General features: G+C 46.0%; 2 protein-coding genes across 2 annotated transcripts in view; both read right to left on the bottom strand.

Annotated features, from left to right (window-relative positions):
* The window catches only part of TATDN2 (TatD DNase domain containing 2), a 29246-nt gene extending 17497 nt beyond the window's left edge, over positions 1 to 11749 (bottom strand). The window contains exons 1-2 of the mRNA XM_081072630.1: positions 11354 to 11749; positions 10844 to 11254 (exon numbers count right to left, since the gene is read on the bottom strand). Coding sequence (XP_080928756.1) covers positions 10844 to 11248 — 405 coding nt within the window. The 5' untranslated portion in view covers positions 11249 to 11254; positions 11354 to 11749. The remainder of the gene's footprint in view (positions 1 to 10843; positions 11255 to 11353) is intronic.
* A 3952-nt stretch (positions 11750 to 15701) lies between these two features.
* The window catches only part of IRAK2 (interleukin 1 receptor associated kinase 2), a 50917-nt gene continuing 41609 nt past the window's right edge, over positions 15702 to 25009 (bottom strand). Inside the window, exons 10-13 of the mRNA XM_081072134.1 lie at positions 24861 to 24923; positions 21531 to 21731; positions 17890 to 18163; positions 15702 to 16899 (exon numbers count right to left, since the gene is read on the bottom strand). Of these exons, the coding sequence (XP_080928260.1) occupies positions 16787 to 16899; positions 17890 to 18163; positions 21531 to 21731; positions 24861 to 24923 (651 nt within the window). The 3' untranslated portion in view covers positions 15702 to 16786. The remainder of the gene's footprint in view (positions 16900 to 17889; positions 18164 to 21530; positions 21732 to 24860; positions 24924 to 25009) is intronic.

Below are 25009 nucleotides of genomic sequence, written 5' to 3'. Positions count from 1 at the left end.
TTCCAGCGCCAGGGATATAAGTCCCCACAACTTCTGACTGTGAAATCCAGAGGTGATTACGACTGAGTAAGGCAGAGGGCTACTGGAATCCCAGGTGTTCTCTCAAAGGGCACACACACAAACATACTCTCTGATGGACTCACTCACTCTGGGCTCCAGCACTGGGGAAGCAACTCGACAGGCACCGGGGACATACAGGGAGGAAATGAATTGTCCAGCTTCAGGGCAGGGCTGGAGAGGCACCTTTCTCTAAGACAGAAATGCTAGCAGAAGCCACTCTTCCTTTGTTGAGCCCACCCCAACCCAGCCTGCACAAGCAGGCAGGCACCAAATCTGAGTTTCCATCGACCTATATAACATCCTTTGCCCCTCCTTGATGATTCCCTGAGACCCCACCCAACCCAACTTGTGGGCTCACCCAAGCTGCTTCCAGTGGCTTTTCCATACAAACAGCCTGTCTTGGCTCATGCTGTGGACTTTCCTAAAATCTACCAAAGGTTCACAAACTCCAAACAAGCCTTAGTATGCCCCGGACCTCTTCCTGAGCAGCCCCAAGCTGAACATTAGCAGCAGCCAGCCTCAGTTCACAGCTTAGCCTCTCCCAAGCACCTCCAAGCCCAGTACTCATGGCAACTATCTGCAGATCATTTTGTAGCTCAGACCAAATGACCCCAGGAAGGGCACAGGCAACAGCTGACCCTGACCTGCACCAGAGCCCCTCCCAAGAGGCCCCAGAACCAACATACCTGGTAGCCAGCTTCAGACCACATCAGAGCACCACCCAACTACCTCCACAAATGACACACCCAAAGGGCAGACTAGGCAGGCATCAGAGCACTGCTAAAGAGAATCCTACTCCATAGTGTCAGCCCCTGCACAACAGCGACCCCACTATGGTCACTGCCAGTCCTCACAACCAATGAGCCTGAAGATCAATCTCTCCTATTGATATGTCAACAGCAATCAAGGCTCAACTACAAAGGAGGACACACAACACCCATACAAGGGACACACCTGGAGCATCCAGCTCAAGTGACCAGGGAGACTGTGCCACGGGGCCCCATGGGACACCTATTACATAGGGCCACTCTACCTAGACTGGGAGACATAGCCACTCTACCTAATACATAGAAACACACACAGGGAGCTAACTAAAATGACGAGACAAAGAAACATGTCCCAAATGAAAGAACAGAACAATGCTCCAGAAAAAGAACTAAACAAAATGAGCCAAGCAAATCTACCAGATGCAGAGTTCAAAATACTGGTCATGTGATTTCAGGGAGAACGTCAACAGAGATAGAAAACATAAAAATAGAGATAGAGGGGCAGCCGGTTAGCTCAGTTGGTTAGAGCACAGTGCTCTTAACAACAAGGTTGCCAGTTCGAGTCCCACGTGGGCCAATGTGAGCTGCGCCCTCCACAACTAGACTGAAACAACTACTTGACTTCGAGCTGATGGGTCCTGGAAAAACACACTTAAAATAAATAAAAGTTTTTAAAAAAAAGGAGATAGAAAACAAAAAAGAACTGGTCAGAAATGAAGAATACAATAACTGAAATGAATACATTACAGGGAATCAACAAATTAGATGAAACAGGATTGAATCAGTGGTTTGGAACATAAGGTGGCAGAAAACACTCAATCAGAACAGCCAAAAGAAGAAAGAATTAAAAAGGAAATGAGGATAGTTTCAGGGGCCTCTGGGACAATATCAAACATTAACAACATTTGCATCATAAAGGTACCATAAGGAAAAGAGAGAAAGAAATTGAAAACCTATTTGAAGAGATAATTACGGGGCCGGCCAGGTGGCTCAGGTGGTTAGAGCTCTGTGTTCCTAACTCCGAAGCCTGCTGGTTCCATTCCCACATGGGCCAGTGGGCTCTCAACCACAAGGTTGCCAGTTCAACTCCTTGACTCCCACAAGGGATTGTGGGCTCCGCCCCCTTCAACTAAGATGGAACATAGCACCATGAGCTGAGCTGCCTCCCGGATGGCTCAGTTGGTTGGAGCGCATCCTCTCAACCACAAGGTTGCCAGTTCGATTCCTCGAGTCCCGCAAGGGATGGTGGGCTGCGCCCCCTGCAACCAGCAATGGCAACTGGACCTGGAGCTGAGCTGCGCCCTCCACAACTAAGACTGAAAGGACAACAACTTGAAGCTGAACACACAACTAAGATTGAAAGGACAACAACTTGACTTGGAAAAAAGTCGTGGAAGTACACACTATTCCCCAATAAAGCCCTGTTCCCTTTCCCCAATAAAATCTTTAAAAAAAAAACTATAAAGAAAAAGGAGATAATTACGAAAAACTTCCCTAACCGGTGAAGGAAGGAGACATAAATAAGATGAACTCAAGAAGGCCCACACCAACACACACCATAATTAAAATGCCAAAGGTTAATGATAAAGAGCATCTTAAAAGCAGCAAGAGAAATGCAGTTAAGTTACCTACAAGGGAGCTCCCATTCAGACTGATTTCTCAACAGAAACTTTGCAGACCAGAAGGGATTGGCAAGAAATATTCAAAGTAATGAAAAGCAAGGACCTACAACCAAGGTTACTCCACCCAGAAAAGCTATCATTTAGAATCGAAGACAGATAAAGAGCTTACCAGACAAAAAAAGCTAAAGGAGTTCATCACCACCAAGCCAGTATTACAAGAAATGTTACAGGGACTTCATTAAGAAGGAAAAAAGATAAAAAATGGGAATACTAAAACGGCAATAACTACATATCAAAATTTGCTTTAAATATAAAAATTTGCTTTAAATGTAAATGGATTAAATGTTCCAATCAAAAGACATAGGTTGGCTAAATGGATAAGAAAACTAAACCCTTACATATGCTGTCTACAAAAGACGCACTTCAGATCAAAAGACAAACACAACCTGAAAGGAATGGAAAAAGATATTTTATGAAAACAGAAATGAAAAACAAGGTGGGACAGCAATATTTATACCAGACAAAATAAGACTTTAAAACAAAGGCTACATATAACAAGAAACAAAGAAGAACCTAGTAATTCCACTTCTGGGTATTTATCCAAAGAAATCCAGAACACTAATTTGAAAAGACATGCATCCATATGTTCATTTACAATAGCCAAGATATGAAAGCAACCTAAGTGTCCATCAACAGATGAATGGATAAAGAAGTGGTACATATAAACAGTGGAATATTACTTAGCCATAAAAATGAATGAAATCTTGCCATCTCCAATAACATGGATGGACCCAGAGGGTACTATGCTAAGTGAAATAAGTCAGACAAACATAGACAAATACTGTATGATTTCACTTATATGTGGAATCCAAGAAACAAAATAAACAAACAAAACAAACATAGATAAAGAGAACATTCTGATGGCTGCCAAATGGGAGGGCGTTTGGGGTTATGGATTAAGAAGCACAAATTGGTAGTTACAAAACAGTCATGGGGGTGTAAAGTACAGCATAAGGAATATAGTCAATAATATTGTAATAACTATTCACGGTGTCAGATGGGTACTAGATTTATCGGAGTGCTCACTTTGTAAGTTACATAAATATCTAATCCCTGTATTGTACACCTGAAACTAATATATGTCAACTGTCACTGAAAAAGAAAAAAATAGTTTTTAAAAATGTCTATAGGGATTATCTGGGAAAGGAGTTTACGGGCCTTTTTTTTTTTTTTTCCTTCATACCTTTCCATATTTAAGAAAGCCTAATAATAAATATTTAAAATAAACTTGAAGCTTTCCTGGGCCTGCCCTACAGGACACAGCCACAACTTCCCAGCCCATTCCTCGCTACCCACTTCTCTGACTGCCACCAAGCCCCTGCCATCCTCGGCCCATCACACCCTGATACACTGTCACAGGCACATCCTACTTCCCCGTGCTTGCAATATCCTTGCTTCACTCGTTTTATGCTTTAAGGCCCAACATCCCTTCCTTGATTTTCCCACCTCTGCCTGTGGGCCAAGCTGCCTCTAGTTTGCTCCCCCAAGGCAGATGTAAAATAATCCGGGACGCTGTGGGCTACAGCAAACTGAGGAGCCCCTGCACTTCTGAATGGCAACAGCTCCTCAACTCAAGCCACCAGCAGCCACTTGGAAGGACACACCCAGAGGTATAGATTCTGGTTTTTCAAGTAAAACCAGATTTTACTCAAATGGAATGCATTTTTCATCCAGTGAGCAAGTATTTGTTGAGCACTTACTACGCGCAGCAGGCACTGTCCTGGATTCAATAAAACATACAAAGATGCCTGCTTCCTGGAGTTTATATTCTAGTTGGTGAAGGAAGGGAAAACCAGAGGAAAAGCAGTATACATGTTAGAGAGTGAAAAGTGCCAGGAAGAAAGATAAAACAGGAAAGGAAGTAGAAAATGGGGAATGTGAGGAGGTTACTCAAGTCTCGAGTTCAAGGTGGACATTTGGACTGGAGGCATATATTTGTAATGTGAACTTTGTAAAATGTTAAATTAAATACTGTGATGCCCTAGCAGGCCACACTAAGCCTAAGGACCGCCAGTGTGCAAACCTGGCAGAGGAGACCGGGACTGCACCTGCGGGGGGAAAGGTTAAGAACATAATAACATACCTTTTATATTTTCATATGGACTCACAATTTACAGAGCTGCCATAGCTGTCACCCCTCTTTACTGAAAGGGACACAGCCACATGGACTGGAAGTGGCAGAACCCAGATTCAAATTCAAGTTCTCCCTAACATCCTGAAACCAAGGGAGAATAGCAAAAATATGAAAATTGAGAAACAGTATCAAAGGCTGAGATGCTAAAAACCATGAGGAACTAAGGCGAATCCAGATCACCATAGAAGGGTTTCAACAGTGGACAGGAGGCTATAAAGGTACAGATTAGACAAAGTACAAGAGCGGAAACAAACTGCCTGGCTTCAAAAGGGAGCGATTTCATTTTTCCTGGCAGTACTGCTTGGTGAACTGTGCGTCTCTGGGGGCAGGAGGGAAAGATCAAGTGGTGATGTCATCCCGGCTCTCAGCCCCGCCAGCCTGAACTTCAATCGTTCCTAACCAGTTCCCTGCCGACTCCCTCCCATCCTTTCCCTACAGTGAGCCAGGAGTTCTAAAATCTGGCAATGTCACACCTCTGCTTAAAACCCTTCAATGGCTCTCCATTTGCCTACAGAGTACATCCCAAACTCCTGAGCAGGACATCAGAAGCCATTCCCAGGCTGGCCCTCATCCTGCCCTCCCAGCAGCATCTCCTACCTTTCTCCACACACCGGGTGTCTGGGGAATGAAGGAAGCTGCTGGAGAAGAGGGGCAGGAGGACACACAGGAACCAGTAGTGTCCAAAGCACTTCAGACCAGCCACATTTCCTGACATTTTTTGGATACACATTGTTCCTGTTGCCTGAAATGTCCTTTCCTCCTTGTCCCCCAGAACACAAATGACACCTTTTCTGTGAGGAATTGCCCTATGGTGTGTCACTCATTCCTGACCCTTAGTACTTCAAATATCTCTATTCCAAACTCCACACACTGCACTGTGATGAATGACTTTTCAGTCTGTCAACCGCTGCCTTATTTGTTGCACATCTAGCCTCTAAACAAGACTTCCAGCCCAGCACGAGGGGAAGAGGCAGGAAACGGGATCACACGTGGAAGCTCTAGCATTCAAGAGTGAAGATCCATCATGATTTCTTATGTGTGGGCTGTCACCCTGCAGAGAGCTCCTCAAGGAGAGGCTCTTGCCGTCCTCATGTCTCCATCCCTCAGTCGGACGCTGGGCCAGGACAGAGCAGGGCTCCAGAGGGCAGCCGTGGAAAGAGCCCTGCTTTGAAGTCACATCGACCTAGAGGCCATCACCGTTCTGCTGGGTACAAGCTGCACGGCCTTCGTCAAGTTACTTAACCTTTCTGAGTCTCATTTTCCCAGTGCCTACGCATAGTAGGTGCTCAAATATGTGTTAACCGATATGTATATATTTGTTAACTGATATGTAAAGGTAATGCTACCTATTTCACAAGACTCTGAGGGTTATATAAGAGTCTATAGGTCACACATTGAGAATCACATTTGATCAAGGTCTATCACATCATAAATGTTAAAATTATCCCTTCCACTCTTCCTACCCTATACCATATTGAATGTAAAAATTTACATGTCATAAGAACTACATATAAGGTAGGTGAAGGTGCTCATAAGACACATTTAACCTTCTCTAGAAACAAAGATCATCAGCCACCATTAGAATTTGAGAAAACCTCTCATACAATTGTCCTGGAGATGATAATGAACAAATGCTGAGGCTGGCCAGCAGAGATCGCTAGTGAGTCCAAAAGGCCCAGTCTAGCTGTGGTCTGAATGAGTCCCCCCCCCAAATTCATATGCTGAAATCTGATCCCAAGGTGATGGCATTAGGTAGAGCCTTTGGGAAGTGATTAGGTCATGAAAGTGAAGCCATTATGAATGGGATTAGTGTTCTTATAAAGAGGCCCCAAGAGAGCTCCCCTGACCTCTTCTGCCATGTGAGGACAAATGAGAAGTCTGCAACCCCGAAGAGGGCCCTCACCTGACCATTCAGGCACCCTGATCTCAGACTTCCAGCCTCCAGAACTGTGAGAAATAAATTTCTGTTGTTTATAAGCTACCCAGTCTGTGGTACTTTGTCGCAGCAGCCACAACGAGCTAAGACAAATACCTACCCCTGAATATTCTGACGTGGCACAGAGCCCTCTGTGCTGAGGCAATGGGAAGGTGAGAGGGGTAACCACACACAAAGCCAAGTATGTGTCCCTCAAAGGTCACAGAGCAAACACAGAACAGGTGGATGCGTGGGCAGAAGAGTGATGAGGGAACACGGGAAGGACCTAGGGGAGAACATACCATTTTTGTGAGTGGCCCCCAGCTGTGCTTGCTTACAGGACTTGGGACTTACTAGCCAAACAAGTTCACACATGACTGCAGAGAAAGTGGGGAAGAAGTATAGACTGAGGAGAAGATAAGAGGCACTTTCTAACTCATCAAGATGAGTACTGTCCACCTTGTTTTCAAACACACGCCAGGGAGAACCCTTAGCAGTGCTAGAGATGGACAATTAGTATTGCTAATATCAACATCCTCACATTCTAACTTCATTCAACATGAGATGAGTGATCTTTCAAAAATGCAAATCTGCCTTCCTTCTGTATAGTCCTGTATAAACTCTAATGGCTTAGAATAAAATCCAAATTTCCTTGGCTAATAAAACCCTGCAGCAATTGGTCCCTTACCTAGCTCTCCAGACTCCATTCTGGCCTCTTTGCTCCACCATAACACATCATGAGACAGTCTCTTGACTTTTCCAACCATGTGTGCTCCTTAGACGCCATTTCATGGCTCCAAAACCGGACAGAGGGCTTGGGACACAGGAACCCTAAAGAGCTCACTGAGCCAAAGCAAGGCACTGGTGAACCTGAAGACATCTGAGACAAGCCTGGACCACCATTGCCCCACGGCTAACCATTAAATTGATTTTGGCAGAGCAAGGCCCCTTAGAGCTTGAGATGAGAGAAAGGTGGGTCCGTGCTAGGATTAGACACACCTGGCTTAGAGACCACGCCCTAAAACTGGAGTTCCCGGTCTGCAGGACAGACAGCCTTAGCCAGGAATGCAGCACACCTGAAAGACTAAGCAAGATTAATTTTCTACCCCTCCTACCACATTTCCCCGAAAATAAGACCTACCCAGACAATCAGCTCTAATGTCTCTTTTGGAGCAAAATTAATACAAGACCGCGTCTTACTTTACTATAAGACCGGGTATGGTATAGTATGGTACGGTACAGTACGGTATGGTACGGTATGGTATGATACCGGGTCTTATATTAACTTTTGCTCCAAAAAAAGGCCTTAGAGCTGACTGTCTGGCTAGTTCTTATTTTCGGGGAAACCTGGTAATACCAGGCTTCACTCTACCTGTAATTGTCATTGAAGTTAAATTCAATCAATTGGTATTTGTGGGGACAGAGCCAGGAGTGCAGTTTCCAGGCTCTTGCCCTCACGTGGAAAGGTGCTGGCTCAGGTAGTCAATGGCCATCAACTGTGATTGGATGGCCATCAGCGGTGGCTAGTTGGCCGTCAGCTGTAACCAGTGAGCCATTGGCCACTAATATAACTGCTGTGGCTACGCTAGGAGAAAGATGGGGGCTAGCAAGGAGATGGTGGCTGAGCTAGCAAGCGCAGATTGCAGAGGCACGGAGTATCGTGGTATGACCCCTACCTATGGCTCCGTGGATGTTTTGGCCTCACCATATTCTGTGTTCTTATGTGGGGAGCGAGACCAGAGACCCTGCCTGACACCCTGCACGACACATGGCGCAGCGAACAGGGTATGGTACCAGCCAAAGCTCTCCAAAGGGCAGTGGAGCAGTTTGTGTGTATGAACACTCAGTCTCAGGAAGACCAGGAGGAGCAGCTGCCAGAGAGCTGGACCCCCGTGGAGGGGTGGGAAGACGTGGAAGGTTCCCCAACCAGCATAGGTGGGAGAAAGCAAAGGTCGCTGCAGCCCTGTGGGCTGGGAAGTGCTTGCTGAGGCCCTCACCCCCAGGGTGGGGAGGACCTGGAGCCCTCGCCCTGCGGGTAGGGCACACATTGTGGGGCCAATGTGCAGCCCTGGCGAATGACTATGGACTGTGGGGAATTGCCTTCCATCCCTAATTTAATGGACCGCTTGACTGTTTGCTTAGGAATGTACCACCATGTAGTGGAACTGGTGGATGTTTGCTTTTGTGGCTTGACCGCCGCTATCGAAAATATGTAAGCACCGTGAATGTGAGTCGCTGTTGTTCCAGCACGATACTCTGAGCCCAGAGAGAGTGGCAGTGCCCAGAGAGAGTGGCGGTGCCGAGAGGTCCGGACTGTGCCCAGGAAGTCGGGCTGTGCCCAGAAGGACTGGTGGTGCCCTGAGAAACCCTGGCTGTGCTCAGAGAGCCTGGCTGTGTCCAGGATATTGCATTCACCTCCAGGCTCCTCGCACAGGGCCCCTTGCGGATGACGCTTGTCACGCAGATTATGAGGCGAGAGACCCTGTAGGGGTGGAGTATGGGGACAGAGCCAGGAGTGGTTTTCAGGCTCTTGCCCTCACATAGAAAGGTGCTGGCTCAGGTAGTAAATGGCCATCAACTGTGATTGGATGGCCGTCAGCTCTAACCAGTGAGCCACTGGCCACTAATATAACTGCTGTGGCTACGCTAAAAGAAAATGGGGGCTAGCAAGAAGATGGTGGCTGAGCTAGCAAGCGCGGATTGCAGAGAGAAGCAGACTATAGTGGTATGACTCCCCCATCTATGGCTCCGTAGGTGTTCCTTTTTGGCCTAGCCATATCCTGCGTTCTTATGTGGGGAGCGGGAGCTGAGACCCCGCCTGACACCCTGCATGACAATATTATTTTATGCTGTACCCAAATCCACTGAACTTATATCAAGGATTAATGACAAGATTAAATGGTATGAGCAAAGTCCCACATTCACCTGATTTACAGATGAGTAATATTCAGTATTCTTATGCCAAAGACAAAACTTTTAAATTCACCATTACGAAAAATCCAGGTGCCCATCCATACAAGAGTTCTGCGAGGGCCGCACTGAAAACAACTGGGCACTTCGTCCAAGAGTTCCCTAGGTAGCATCAACAGCCAAAAACAGCCTAATTTCTCAGTTCCACATAGGAAACCACTGAGCAAAGACTTAAAGACAAATCCACTTTCCTTGGGACCTTGTTTTTATTGCGTTTGTAAAATAACTTTTCTCTAAGGACAGCCCATCTTCCCCCAGATAAAGACTTTTTCTCCATTCCTCTACATGCAAACTCCTCCTCACCTTTTAAAGCCCAGAGCTCCAAAACCTACAATGCAAACTCTAAGAGGGCAGTGATCTTTGTTTTGTTACTGAAGAATCCCAAGCAACTAAAACATTGCCTGGCACAAATTAGGCCCTCGATAAACGTTTGTTCAAAACTTGATTGAATGAGTGGATGACGCTTCAACAGTATGGCCGGTGACATTAGCTAGTGGTGGCTCTACTCTAACAGGAAAACAGCAGACTACAAGAGACTGAATTGTATTTGCTCCTATTTATAAGAGACTCACATTCAATGCACGCACGTGTGCACGTGCGCGCACACACACCTGGGAAAATTTTATTACTTTTTAAAAAAGAGGTTAATATAAAATGACCCTGAGTAAAGGAAACGTACCTCCTGTGAAGTAGAAATACTCAGAAACCCTCCTGTGTGTCCCCATTGATGAAACAAAACGTTTAACCTACACAACAAGCCCCCGGCCCCACCAACCAGAACTCCAATATGCTGGAAACCCTAACTTGGGTGATAAGCCACACCCAGAACCAAATTTTCTTCCCTGGTTCTGTGATTCAGAGTGGTTCAAAGCACAAGAACACAATTCCCTCAATTTACAACTACACTACGTCTGTGTCTCTTGAGCATGCAACCCCCTACCACTGCAGTGATTCTCCAACCTGAATGCACATTACAATTACCCGAGGAGCATTTAAAAATGTGGAAGCCCAGACCACCTACGCCCCAACCCTATTAACCCAAGGTGGGAGGCAGCCACAAGTATTTTAAAGCTTTCCAAGTACTTCCAAAGTGCAGCCAGGTCTGAAAACGCCCTCTCTAAGGAACTTCAGCCCACCCAGCCAAGTGCTTCGTCTTCCACGTTAGCACAAAAGAGAGCCCTGGGAAGACCCCAGGGATCTTCAAGGACGTTGACCTTTTTTATTTTTCAGCCTCTTTCCAGCCCAATTCCCATTCCCAACATCTCAAGCCACCGGGAATGGGCTCCACGGGTTGCAAGGCGGTGCTGCCACCTACCTTAAGGCTGCAGGCTTCCTCCTCCAGAGAAGCCATTTCTTCTGGAGAGGGGTTGGCAGGGCGCAGAGATGCCCCCGAGGAAAGGAACGCCCGCGCGCTCCGAATCAGGCGGCCTTGGGGGGCAGCCCCGTCCACACCTGCGCCAGAGGAATGGGAGGAAGAGGAGGAAGAATTTCTGCGGCGGGATGAGTCCCAAGCCCACCGTGGTGTACAGGCCACATCGTCCTCCGCCTGGGCTTTCAGGCGCTTGGGGCTGCTGGCCCCTCCGGAACGCGACGCAGGGCGAGGCGCGGGCCGTCTGGAGGCGGCCACATCACCGGCCTCCCGGAGGCAGCCGCGCTTGCGGGAGCTCCCTTCCCAAGTGCTACTCCAGTGGTGCTTGAGCTCGCGCCTCTCCGACGCCATGGGCACCTGCACGGGGAAGAGGCGGGCTGGGCTCCAACAGCTCCCTCCCAGCTCCCCTCCGCACACTCCCGCCCTCTCGGGGTGCCCGGGGCTGGCCCTACTGACCTTTCCCCCTGCTTCCCACCGCCCATCACAGGTCTCTAGGGCTCAGAGATGCCAAAGCGCTTCTCAGAAGTCAGAACGCCGCAAGGTTCACGAAAGGCTCCGGTTCGGTTTCCAAGCCCACAACGTGCTTCCGCGATGACCAAACGCTTCGGTTTGCACGGCGCTACCTCGCAGATGTCAAAGCGCTTCCGGGACTACAAAGGGCTCCGATTTAGTTTGCAACGCGAAGCCCTTCAGAGACGTCAAAGCGCTTCAAAAGACTGGCGCTTTAAGGTCCACACATGGCGGCCGGACCCGCAGCCCTCCGGCGGGCGCGCGGCCCCGAGGCCCGGAACACCGATGGCGGGCCGCACGGCCGGATCGGCGCGCGGCCCGCCCTGCTCCCGCGGCCCCGCCGACCAGCCCGGGCCGGAAGGGGCCCGAGCCGCCCCTCAGGAGCCGGCGGCGCCCGAGTCCGCCGCCTCAGGACACCACCCGGCCGCCCCTGGTGTCCCTGCGCCGCAGCCCAGACGTCGGTCCCACCTCCCCCACGGCCCGGACGTTCCGCCCCGGCCACCCGCTCGCAGCCCGCCCAGTCCTGCGGCCCCGGCCCGGACTCCGCCCGAGATCCGACCACACTGGCCTCCGCTGCGCCCGCCTCCCGGAACGAGCCCTGCGGCTCGCGGCCCGGCGTGCGGTGGGGGCGGGCCCTGAGCCGGAGGAAGGACGCCCATTGCTCCAATCGGCGAGGGGCGAGACTCCGAGCAAGACGGAGCTCAACTGTTGGTCAGGAGGCTGGGAGGCGGGACCCTACGCCTTATGAAACTCGACCATTGGTCGAAAGAGAGGCGGGGCGGAGACACTCACGTGAGTCCAAAGAGCGCGAAGTTCAGGCAAGGCGCAGTTCCTGGGCCTGGCCTTCTGTGAGGTTTGGGGGCGTCCGCGCGCCGGGATCCGGGAGGACAGCGCCCTTCTGCTCACCATTGCCATCCTTAGCTGGACGCTTTCAGATCCGGAGACGTTCACCGAACTCACACCAACCCATATACAGAGCAGGAAACCAAGTGACTCACCCAGAAAGTGGCAGAATTAGATTTAGAAGTTAGAATCCACGAAAAAAAGAGAGACTACACAAAAATGTAAAATATCCACCTGGCAAAAAAAAAAAAAAAAAAGAAACTCAAAAGACAAGGTACAAACTTAGAAAAATATTTGCAACACATGACAACAGACGGATGGCCTTGCTATGTAAAAACTCTTGCAATGAGATACTTCAGTATTAAAATGGCAAAGGAAATGAACCAATGAGCAGAAATTATGAAAGCCTCTTTAACATATTAGAAAATGACCACCCCAGTCATTTAAAAAGTACAAATAAAATTATGTTTTCACCCATTAGATTGGCAATGATCAAAAACCATGATAATATTCTTTGTAACTGAGGATAATGGAAAAATGCACTCCCATCTATGTCACCGATGGACATTCAAATTGGTACAACCTCCCTGGAAGGCGGCACTGTGTAGTAACAAGAATGACAACAAGCTCAATATGCAGTAAGGAAAGCTAGTTATATAACTGTAAAATATACATTCAATGGAATATCAGGCAAAAAGAATGAAGTGATTCAAACGTACTGGTGAAAAAGAATGGCCAAGAAAGATGTGAAAACACACAGGATCCAGAGCAGTGCGAATGAAATGTGTGTAGTAGTAATAATACTAATAATAACAACAATAATAGGAATGGAGCGTCAAGATATTTTTAAAGGTCTGAGAATAACCATTGTGCATTTGTGTTCCTAACAGCTTTATTGATATAATTTACATACCATAAAGTTCACCCGTTTATATAGTTCAATGGTTTTAGTGTATAGTTCTTTTTTTTTTTTTAACAGGACTTTATTGGGGAACAGTGTGTACTTCCAGAACTTCTTTTTTTTTTCCAAGTCAAGTTGTCCTTTCAGTCTTAGTTGTGGAGGGCACAGCTCAGCTCCAGGTCCAGTTGCCGTTGCCAGTTGCAGGGGGCACAGCCCACCATCCCTTGGGGGAGTGGAACCGGCAACCTTGTGGTTGAGAGGACTCACTCCAACCACTGAGCCATCCGGGAGGCAGCTCAGCTCATGGTGCTGTGTTCCATCTTAGTTGAAGGGGGCGGAGCCCACCATCCCTTGCGGGAGTCAAGAAGTTGAACTAGCAACCTTGTGGTTGAGAGTCCACTGGCCCAGTGAGAATGGAACCGGCAGCCTTTGGAGTTAGGAGCACGGAGCTCTAATCGCCTGAGCCACCGGCGGCCCTATAGTTCTTTTTTTAGTATATTTAGTATATAGAGTTGTACAACCATCACCATAACCATAATCTAATTTTAGAACATTTTCATCACCCCAAAATCTTGTGACCATTACAACTCCCTTCCTCAAATTCACCCCCTGCCCTACACGCACGCAAGCACGCACGCACACACAGTCCTACTTTCTCTATAGATTTGCCTGTTCTGTACATTTCATAAAAATGGAATCATACAATATATATTGGCTTTTACCTAGCATTCTGTTTATCCATTTATCTGATGGACATTTGAGTTGTTTCTACTTTTTGGCTCTTCTGCATATTACTGTTATGAACAGTGGTGCACAAGTTTTGAATGGACATGGTTTCATTTCTCTTAGGTAGATATCAGTGGAATTGATGGGTCATAAGAAAACTATGTTTAACCTTTTGAGGAACTGCCAGACTGTTTTCCAAAGTAGCTCACCATTTTACAATATCACCATCAAAGTATAAGGGTACCGATTTCTCCAACACTTGATGTTGTCTGTTTTCTTCCAGCCATCTGAGCAGGTGTGAAGTGGTATTTCATAGGGGTTTTGATTTATATCTCCCTAATAACTAATGGTTACTTTGATTCAGTCATCAGTTTAAATAGAGACTGCAGCCAAGAAGTCAAGAGAAGGCTGAAACTCAGAAGGGCAGCAGTGGAAAAATTAGGGAAGATCACCAAGAGTAAAGATGTGTCATTAGAGACCAAGGCTAAGGTCATCTAGACCCTTGTATTCCCAATTACTATGTACAGATGCAAAAATTGTACAGTGAAGAAAGATAATAGGAAAAAAAATTGATTCATTTGAAATATGGTGTTGGAGGAGAGCACTTTGGATACCCTGGACCACCAGAAAGATGAACAAGTGGGTCCCAAAGCAAATTAAGACTGAAATATTGCTGGAGGCAAAAGTGACAAAACTGAAGCTGTCCTACTTTGGCCACATCATGAGAAGGCAGGGTTCTTTAGAAAAGACAATATTGCTGGGAAAAATAGAAAGCAGCAGGAACAGAGGAAGACCAAATACAAGATGGACTGATTTCATAAAGAAGCCATAGGCTAAATCTACATGCTGTACAGGGCTTCTGAGAATAAGACATTGTGGACTTCACTCATTCATAGGGTCACCAGCAGCCGACTCCATAGCATGTGACGCACATGATGACTAATGGAGCTAAGCAACAAGATAAAAGTTTTTATCATCTCTGGAAGAATACCAAATTAGTAACAGTGGTTGCCTCTGGGGAGAAGAAATGAGAAACTAAATTTCAAATGGTTAAAAGGCTTCCTTTCCACCATGTAATCTTTTGGATTTTTTAGTCACGTGCCTCTATTAAAAAAAAAAAAATTCAGGCTGTCTGTCCCTCTGGGGATTCATGAAAAGGCACTGTGGTGCCAATGAATCCCTGGAGTTCATATACAGTTGTATATGTATATATTTACAATTTGCTGAGAGGAGAAGGTCCATAGCTTTCATCAGATTCTCAGTGAATCTCCAGAAATTTATGAAGCCCTAGTCTGAAAATGCATGTCTGGATAACCCGTACCCTATTGACATCGGCCCTCTATTGCTCAAACAGCCCTGGAAACACGCTGCTCACAATTGTAAGGTGCTTACCACATGCCAGGTCTTGCTTGGGGCACGTTGACACAACCTTTCACTGAATTCTCGAAGCCACCAGAGCTTAATACAGGGGTGTCAGTACAGCTCACTGTCCACCTGGGCTGGAGCCCACCCTGGCTTTTGTTACAAAGCTGACCTTGCTGGAGGCTGTTGACTGCTTACAGCAGACAGGGTCTGCCCTTTGCCCTGATAACAAACCTACGAAACAGGTACGTTTTATTCTCCCCATTGTATAGAGGAAGAAACAGAGGCTCAGAGTAACTGCCTAACTTGGCAGAAGATTACACAGCTATTAATATATTGCCAACATTGACAGCCAGTGCCCAACCTCAGCCACCCCATGACACCCCGCTCATGGATGCAGAATTTATTCTCCAAAGAATCTCCAAAGAGATTCATCTGGACACAAAACTAATTACAAGGTATCTGTTGACTTTATCAATGTATTTTTATTTTACAAAAATAAAAAGGAAAAAATCACAATAGAATTATTTAAAATTATTTAAAATAAGGCACACTGAATTTAAAGTAACATTTGTTTTACAAAAAGATCTGCAACATGACTTTTCAGAAAAATACCCACTGCATAACCATTAGGTACATGGCAGAAATCTAAGTTTAATGTATTTCTATTTATTTCATAAAACAGGACAAGTGCATTTTCAAAATACGGTACTTCTGTAGCCATGTCTCACCTGTTCTTCCCAACAGCCCAGGGAGGGAGAATGAATAGGTGTTACTTACAAGAAAACTGAGGTTCCAGAAATTAAGTGATTGACTTAATTAGCAGCAGAATCAGATATGAAATCAGTTATCCTGATTCTATATTCAACCATAAATAATATTCTCAAAATAAAACCTCCAATAAAAATATTAGCATTAGTGGAATGGGAGGATAAAGGTGTAGAGTGGACATTAAATAAACATCTGTGGGTTGCAAGATTTCCAACAGAGAAAGCAGAAAACCTACAGAGCCCTTTGCCAGGTGCCTGGCATTTATAAAACTTGAGACCTTGGGAAGTGAGTCCAGAACTGCAGTGGGACACAAGTTGAAAATCTTTCGGGTCATGGAATTTGCAGGCAGCTGTTGGCAAATATGACCCGGAGATCTTATCTTTGGACGCGCTATCAGCATTCAGAATGCTCTCAGTTGAGGGCTGAGAAGGAGTATCGGCATCTGTTGGAGTGCTTAACATCACATCCTCCCCGGAACCACGAAATTGCCCACATCCTGGGCCCATGTATCAGGGTTTCCATTTCCGTCTCATGAAAACCAGCTCTGACTAACAAATCCCAGAAAGGAAGAGGACTTCATAGATTTTGGTGTCTATAAAAGCTGAGGTCCCTTCTTTCTTCCTTTAGTCTGGAATATGGAAGTTTCTCTCCCTCCCAAGAAAGCTGATGTTTGGTTTGTGTTTCCTGGGAGACCTTGGATTCTGCCTCAGACCTTTATCTTGACTTGACAGTCGTCTTTCTGATTGAAGACAGCGGTCCTCACTGTATTCTGGGCATCAGGGGCCAAAAAGCTCGATGCTGTCCAGTTTCTCCTCTTTGTAGAGCAGGATATTCTCCATCAGTTTTCTTTTGGCCTCATTAATCTCAATTTTCCATGAAGTGTCTGTAGCTGATATTCAATGGAAAATTTTTAAAAAGCCACTTGAACAAAAGGCATTTGGAAACAGGTACTACTATTACAATTCTTAGAGAGTCAGACTTGGTCTCTGAACCTCACTTGGACCAGGTTTCTGAATCAGGCACTGAATGTAATGAGCATTTTTATCATCTCTGCCTTTGGAAGGAAGCCCTGTCACCTGCCTCCACCTTTCAGAAAGGAGGGGGCTTCCATGCTCCTCCCTATGGAAGTAGGGAAGGGGGCAGGGTGAACACTGACACCCTCTTCTACATGGGAGGAGGAGCAATAGGAGTGGTCAGGCCCTGGAACACTCATTGAACCGCATTTACTAGAGAACAAGGACACTACATTGAAAAGGCCTTCCAACTTTTTCTTTCAGACAGAAGCCTGGTATATTTGGACCGGAGAGGCAGACATAGAAGGTATCTTTAGAAACAGGATGGCTTGTATGTTGTAAAGTGAGGATGGAGAGGTGGGCGGGGACAAATCAAACAGAGACTTGCAGGTCTGGAGGAACTTCTAACTTAGTCCCTAAGTGTGACGGGAGCTACACAAAAGCTTTAAGCAAAGAGTGACATGAGTTGTTTTTATAAACCACTCTGGTTGGCCCCTGGAGAAAGGACTGATGAGGGGCCAGAGTGGATCAGGGAGGACAAAGGGAGGTTGTGCAGTCATCCAGCAAGAGGACAGTGGCTGAGACGAAGGAGGGAGGTGGGGGCCGTGCAGAGAAGCAGATGGAGCTGAGAGAGATTTGGGTCAATGGATAGGACTGGGTGATGGACTGGACTCAGGGGGGGCCAAAGGGAGAGGAAGCTGTCAAAGATGACACCCCTGTGTTTCTCTTTATGCAGTCAGCTGGTATGTGAACAGCTGTATAACCAAATGACCGCGTGAAGGAGGGAGATGGAAGGATTAAATGATGGGCTGAGTTAGGGATACACAAATGAGTGTATATGTGCACTCAGTTCCCCACACACTTACCATCCTGGGGAGGTTCTGGGCTGGTACAGGGCTCAGAGGAGGAGTCGGCCTGCATCCTGCCTTCTCCATCCTCTGTGGGGGCAAGCAAAGCAGTAGCCCCAGACAGGGGTGCTGCCTTCATGGAGGAGGAGGTACTGAGGCTGGAATTGTTCACATCATCTGTTTCTTCTGGAGTGTTGGAGGAAGAGCCTGTGCCCTCGGAAAGCCCACCCCAAGGGAGCGATGTCTCCTGACTTCTGAGCCGCTCTTCCACAGCGGCCACGGAGTCACACACCTAGGGGAGGAGAGAAACGAGAGCACTCACCAGGAATTCTTTCTGAAATGAAAAATCTAACAGGTCTCTCAGACCTCTGGAGAGACAGACACCAAAGAATTAAATGCTTGTTGCTTTGTCGAGAAGAACAGCATCCTACCTTTAAAAAGAACTGAACTTCCCCCCTACCCTAGCCACCAACCCTAGCCATAGGTGGACCCATTATAGTATCGCATTCCTCAGACCAGGTTTGGGCATATGACCCAAGCAGGCCAATCAAAATCCTTCTCTGGCATTTTTCCACCTAAAGCTTTTTGAGGAAAGATTCCCCTTTCCTTTCTATTGGCAGAGCCAGACTCCTCACCACACACAAAAAAACCCATTTACAGTGGGTGAAAATGCAGCCCCAACACAGAGTAAAGCAGAGGCAAGGGATGGACAGAGAGCCACAGGCACAGACACAGATAGCTGCACCTTTGCTGATTGAGACCCTGCATCAAGCTCCTCTAGCAATGCCTGTCCTGTCTGCTGTTTGGTTAAATGAGCCAATACATTCATTCATTCATTCACTCATTGATATTCTATCTCCATCTCTCCCTCTCCTCTCCTCTCCCTCACCTCTCCTCTCCCTCTCCTCTCTTCTCTTCTCCTCTCCCCTTCCCCGCCCCTCCCCTCCACTCTCTTCCTCTCCCCTCCCCTCCCCTCCTTTCCCCTCCCCTCCCCTCCTTTCCCCTCCCCTCCCCTCCCCTCTTCTCTGTCTCTCTGTAAGAGTTTGAGTTGAGTTTCTATCACTTTCAACTAGAAATACCCCAAGTAATATAGATATTATCCTTAAGAGCTTCTCTGGTTAGGGAGGTTATGAAAATTAGAGGAAGGCAGGGAAGGAATGTTCCTTCTTTATACACACATACACACACTTACATATAAAGAGCATCATACATACATACACTTAATAACAATAACAAATCTCATTTGCTCGGTGTCTTGCAGTTTACAAAGCACATTTGACACATGATGCACAATGATGTTTTCGTAGATAAGAAATTAAAAGATCAAAGAGGCTAAGTTCCCTGCCTAAGGCCACCCAGCTAGTGAGTAGCAGAGCTGACCACCGAACCCAGTCCTGTTTGTCTTAAAGTCCATGACCCAGTTGATCTCTCTTCTTCCTAGATTGGCCAAAAAATACTGGGGGCAAGGACCAGTCTTCATTCCTCTATACACCTAAAGTACTCTATCCCCTTTATTGTACACAGCAAATGCCTCTTCATCCTTCAAGGCCCAGTTCAAGTGTCACCTCTTGAGATAAATCTTTACAGTGCATGCCCAATAAATATTTGCCACGCTTAAGATGATATTCCCTTATACCTACATGTGGCCATGTAACTAGGTTCTGGCATACTAGGTGTGAGAAAAACTGATGTGCGCATTTCCAGGTCACACCTTTAAAAGAAGGGGGTGTGTTCTCCTTTTCCTTTTAACCCCTTTCAGTGGCTGGCATGCATCTGAGCTAAAGTAGCTATCTTGGACTCTGAAATGGAAGCCACCTGGAAAGGACAGTAGAGCAACAACAGAGGAGCCTGGGTCCCCAATATGGTGGCACTGCCACATCAGCTCTGGACTGCCTATATTCAAACTGTGAAGTTAAGGAGAATAATCTGCTATCTCGTTTAAACCACTGTATTTTGGAGTCTCTTCATTATAGTAGCTTATTCCAGAGTACTTTAACTGATACACTGAACAAAAGAATGAAATGAATGAAGAAATAAATGCTGGAATGAAAGAATAAGTGGTTGAGGGAGAGAGATGTTTTAGAATGTAAATCTGATTATGTCTGCCCCTGCTTTACATGCTCAGTGACTTCCTAAAAATCCTGACTGTGCCCGCACAGCCCTCTATTATTGGGCTTCTCCTTCCTCAGCGCAGCATCACAAGACTTTGCCCCGGGTACTTTGTGTTCCAAACACTTTGACCTTCCAAGTCCTTGACCGTGCAAACATCTCTCTCAATGCAGGCCATTTGCATGAGCTGTTCCTTCTGCTTAGACAGTTCTTCGTCAGCCTACATACCACTTCCTGGGAAAGTCCTCCTGAGTGGCCCCGTCAGACACTATCCCAGCACTGACCACACAGTCGATTACTGTGCAATGTCTGTGAGATCCAGGAAAGTGGAACTGGCCTGGCTTGTTTACATATATCCCCAGGGCCCAGCATACAAATGCTGAAGGAATGACTGGAGCCTGTGGCACTTGGGCATAGAATAGCCCAGGCTTAGAACAATGGCTCAGGTTGCAAGACCGTGGTCGTTGGGCTGAACCAGGAGACCAGAGACCTCTGATAGAAATTCACTCTGTGGGCCCATCTTCTCCACTGTCTGGACCTAATTACTTCCTCATCTATAAAACGGGAGGCTTGGACTACATCAGTGATATGTTTGAAGACTTTTTTCAGCTACCAAACCCTTTCCTCAAATAAATACTGAGAACCCAATATAATTATAAGAAGTGAAAGTGGAGTCTGGTCAAAATTATGGGTGGGGCCTATGGCGCCCCACAGCCCTCTTGCTGCCAAAAGCAACTCCTGAGATACTTTCAAGGAGCCCCTCGCTGCCAGACACTTGAACATCACTCAGCTACATGACCTCCAAGAGTCCTCTTGGGCAGTAATTTTATCCTTAGAAAGACCTAGCAGTGGTCCCCAAATTTCTACCTATTACCACCTCTACATAACCTGTCCATAGGAAAATGTTTTATCCTGTGGTGCTTGATTTCTGGGGTGTCTGCCTAGCCCTTTCTCTAGGACCTGGCCCTTGCACCTTCAGCGGTTGACCCCCGAATTGCCAGGTTTATATACTGGACCCTGCCCCCATCTTACCAAATTAGCCAATAGGTAGACACCTGACCCTAGCTAGACCAATCAGATTCTCTCACTGAAGATGTTGGAATTGGGACCTGGAGACTTGATCTTTCAGTGAGGGTAGAGCTATAACTTGTAAATGAATATGGCCACATCCCCTAACCAAGAAGACAAAGGAAAAGAAAAAGGGGGCGTACAGAGAGAAGAGGAGGAATAAGGCAAATTCGGAGAAAGCAGAGTTCTGTTAACATCGGAGGGCGTAATCCCGGGCCCCTGAGGCCAACAGCACACCTCCCTAGGGCTCCTGAGACACCCTTATCCATACACGGCCCTGTTTTGCTGACATGAGCTCCAACACATTCTACGACTTGAAACCAAATACAGCCCGGGTTTATGAGATCACTTCTTGGTGAAGGGATCGACCCTGAGTCTTAACGTAGCCCCTGGTAAAGCAGACCTATGCGGCCCCCAGAAGTGAGGCCACGCTGACCCAGGACAGGGCTCTTCGCGGGGGAAAGGCTGAGAATCAAGCTCACCTCCGTCAAGCTGGTGTTCCGCCTCCGCAGGCAGAGGCAGGCGGCCGTGGCCAAGGCCTCCGCACAGTCCTCCGGCAGCCACCCTGCTCTCTTCTCTAAATATTTCTGGCAGATCTCCTGGGCCATCACTTTCTCCATGCCCATCTTCCGGGAGCAGAGCGAGGTGGTGCTGCTCGGAATTTCACTAAGCAGTAAATCCTTCTGTGGGAAGAAGAGTGGATACACCCGAGTGAGCTGTAAGGTTGTGGGACCCAAAAACACCTGAACCACCTACTTCCATGACTGCACCAGCGCTGCAAAAACTTCTCAGAAAACCAACAGGATTTCAAAAAAGAAATGCAAGGATCCCAGAAACAAGCAAAACAGCCAAGAATTGGAGAATTGCTAAATTTTCAATATACACAGGGCATTCCATAGTACACTCAAAAAATACCATAAATGCAGTGGCTTAACCTTTCTAGGCAGACCTCAGTTGCTTCATCAGGAAAATGGGGATAACATGACTAACAAAAAAATTAAATGACATAATACACCTAAGTATAAAGTGTGATACTTGATACAGAGTAAACATTCAACAGTTTATTAGTAGTAATAATAGTTATCGTTTATATACTATATTACTACATGCTGAGAAATTTACTTATATTAATAATTTAATTTTATTAACAATTACAGGGATAATCTCTTATGATATAAAATAAACATTTTAGGATGTAGAATTCTGACCCATGTATATTTAACTGGAGAAATTAGATCAGGAATTGCCAGGGGCTGGAAGTAGAGAAGGAGGACTGACTATAAAGGGGCCCAAGGGAATTTTCTGGAATGATGGAAACTTTCCATATCTTGATTGGGCTGGTAGTTATATGACTGTCTGCATTTGTGAAAACTGATACCATTCTGTACCCCTCAAAAATGTTAATTATACCTCAATAGAAATGCATACATATGTCCAGAATGAGACCCCCACACAAAGGTACCTAGCAGCTTTATCTGTAAAGGTCAAAACCTGGAAACACCCCAAATGTCCATCAACAGGTGACTGGACAAACGGTGGCATATCCATGCAATGGGACACCATTCAGTAACAAAAGAAATAAGCCACTGACACACACAAAGAGCATAGCCGTATCTCAGAATCGCGATGCTGAGTAGAAAAAGCCAGACAATCAGAGAACACACTTCATTTATATGAAATTCCAGAAAACGGAAACTTTTATACAGTGACAGAAAGCAGATCAATGGCTGCAGGGGATGGCAGGGGCAGGGAGGGATGTGGGGGAGGATTTGAAGGAGAAGAGGAAACTTCTGGGGTAGTGGGTCTGTTCATTATTTTGGTTTGGTGATAATCCCACAGATACATACATGTCAAAATCTATCATATATATGCTTTATCCTCTTTATTTATAAATATTGATAAGCTTATACTCATAAGTTTATTTATTTATAAATAACTTCATGGCATTCCACGGTGTGCATGATTATATTGTAATTTCATTAACCACCTCTCAAATGACAGATATTTCACTTGTTTGTAGTGCTTCGCTATCAAATAATGCTACAACAAACTTCCTTGTTCATCTGTCTTTCCTCACTTGTGTGTGTGTTTCCCTACTGTACAAGTGAAACTACTGCATCAGAGGTTACACACGTTTTAAATTTTGATGGAAACCACTCAATTCGCTCCAAAAGCACTGTCGCCACAAACACTCCCCCCATCACGGAAGAGGGGTCTGCTTCCTCCTACACTGGACCACACTAGGTGTCAGCAGCTTTCATTTCTGACTCGAACCCTGATTACATGCACAATCTGAATTGTGTATGTACCACAACAGGAAATGATGAGATAATTTTTTGGGGTCTAGAGAGAAATATTTGGGTCTGGAAGAGAAAGAAACTAGATTTTTAAAAAATTATACCTTTCACATTTTCAGAAACCATTAGCAAAAAGAACCTTCTAGCAAATTTCATACAAGCATCTCGAAAGCCTCCTTCTGTGACATTCACTCCCAAATTAATTAGCAAGCCCCAGCAAACTGCTAGGGAATGCATCTCAAGAAGTTTCTCGTGTCAGGAGATGAGTAACTGCCCCAAACCACTCAAACCACATCCGAGCTGCCCAAATCGTCTTGTTTGCAATATTTAGAGCTTGGTGCCCAAAAGGGGTGGAGCTTGGGGAGTTCAGCAGAGGGACAAGTTGTGACTTTCTGCTTGTATAGGAGGCCTTCAGCTCTCCACCCCAATGCTCAAGGAATGCTTTTGGGACCCAGTCACAAAAAAGCCAACTGCTCTAATGGCCTCAAAAAGTCAAAAAAGGGACTCCCCTCTCAAACTTGCTGAAGAGGACCAGAGCTTGCACAGAATCTGGAAGTCTGCAGAAAACATGGGTTCAAATCCCAATTGATCTCACTGAAGGGCCAAGACAAGTTTCTTCACCTTGGCCTTAGTTTTCTCATCTGAAAAATGGGGATGATGATAATAGTGGTTGGACTGCCATGAGAATTAGACAGTCAGGAGAGTGTCAGGATTGAGAATTCAGGATCTGCATGCAGTCCAGAAGACCTGACTCAGAATTACAGCTCTAATACTTAGTGTAGCTAAGATCTCATGCAAATTTCTGAATCTGCTTTCCTCATCTATAGATGAACAACATAATGCCTCTATCAATCTCTATCAATGGGGATTTTGAGATGACTCAGAAAGATGATTTATGGAAAGTGCCAACAAGCTGTGTTGTTATATTTTTGAAATGGCACTGCATACCGTGTTTCCCCAAAAATAAGACCCAGCCGGACAATCAGCTCTAATGCATCTTTTGGAGCAAAAATTAATATAAGACCCAGTCTTATTTTACTATAATACCGGGTATAATATAATATAATAAGATAATGCCAGGTCTTATATAAGGCTAGGTCTTATTTTTGGGGAAACATGGTATATGATAGTTCTTTGAACCTATCAAAAATGGAAGTTATTGGATTTATTATAAAACCTATTTAAAAGGACTGAAATTAAGTTTTACCAATTTTAGGACAAACCCTATTTGACTGCTTGATGTGTAGAGAGAGAAAAATGAGTTTTCCCTAAACATTCTAAATTCTACTATCATGAAAAAGTAATTGTTGGCTGGCAGGTGGGGTGGGAGATTAAAGCTATTTTGCACAGATGCAAATTAAACCCTAGACTGAGGCCTCATTAGCATCTGCAAATTAAACCCTAGACTGAGGCCTCATTAGCATCTGTAAAACAGTGGAGGTCCCTCCCCGCCTGACCCTTCATTGCTGTGAGACCCAAATGTAGCACCCAGCCAGAAGTGACTGGTTCCCTTACCAGGTAAACTGGGTTTCGGTCATTGTCCATTGCAGGGATGCCAGTGAGAATCTCGGCTAACACCTGGAGAGAACATGGGGTTAGCACAGTTCAGGCACTTGTGTACAAGGTCAGGCAAGAGATTCTGGCCAAGAGAGAAGCTTCTTTTA

The sequence above is a fragment of the Rhinolophus hipposideros genome (genome assembly GCF_964194185.1).
Source record: "Rhinolophus hipposideros genome assembly, chromosome: 14".
Classification (NCBI taxonomy): domain Eukaryota; kingdom Metazoa; phylum Chordata; class Mammalia; order Chiroptera; family Rhinolophidae; genus Rhinolophus; species Rhinolophus hipposideros.
This window is presented reverse-complemented; position numbering and strand designations above follow the sequence as displayed.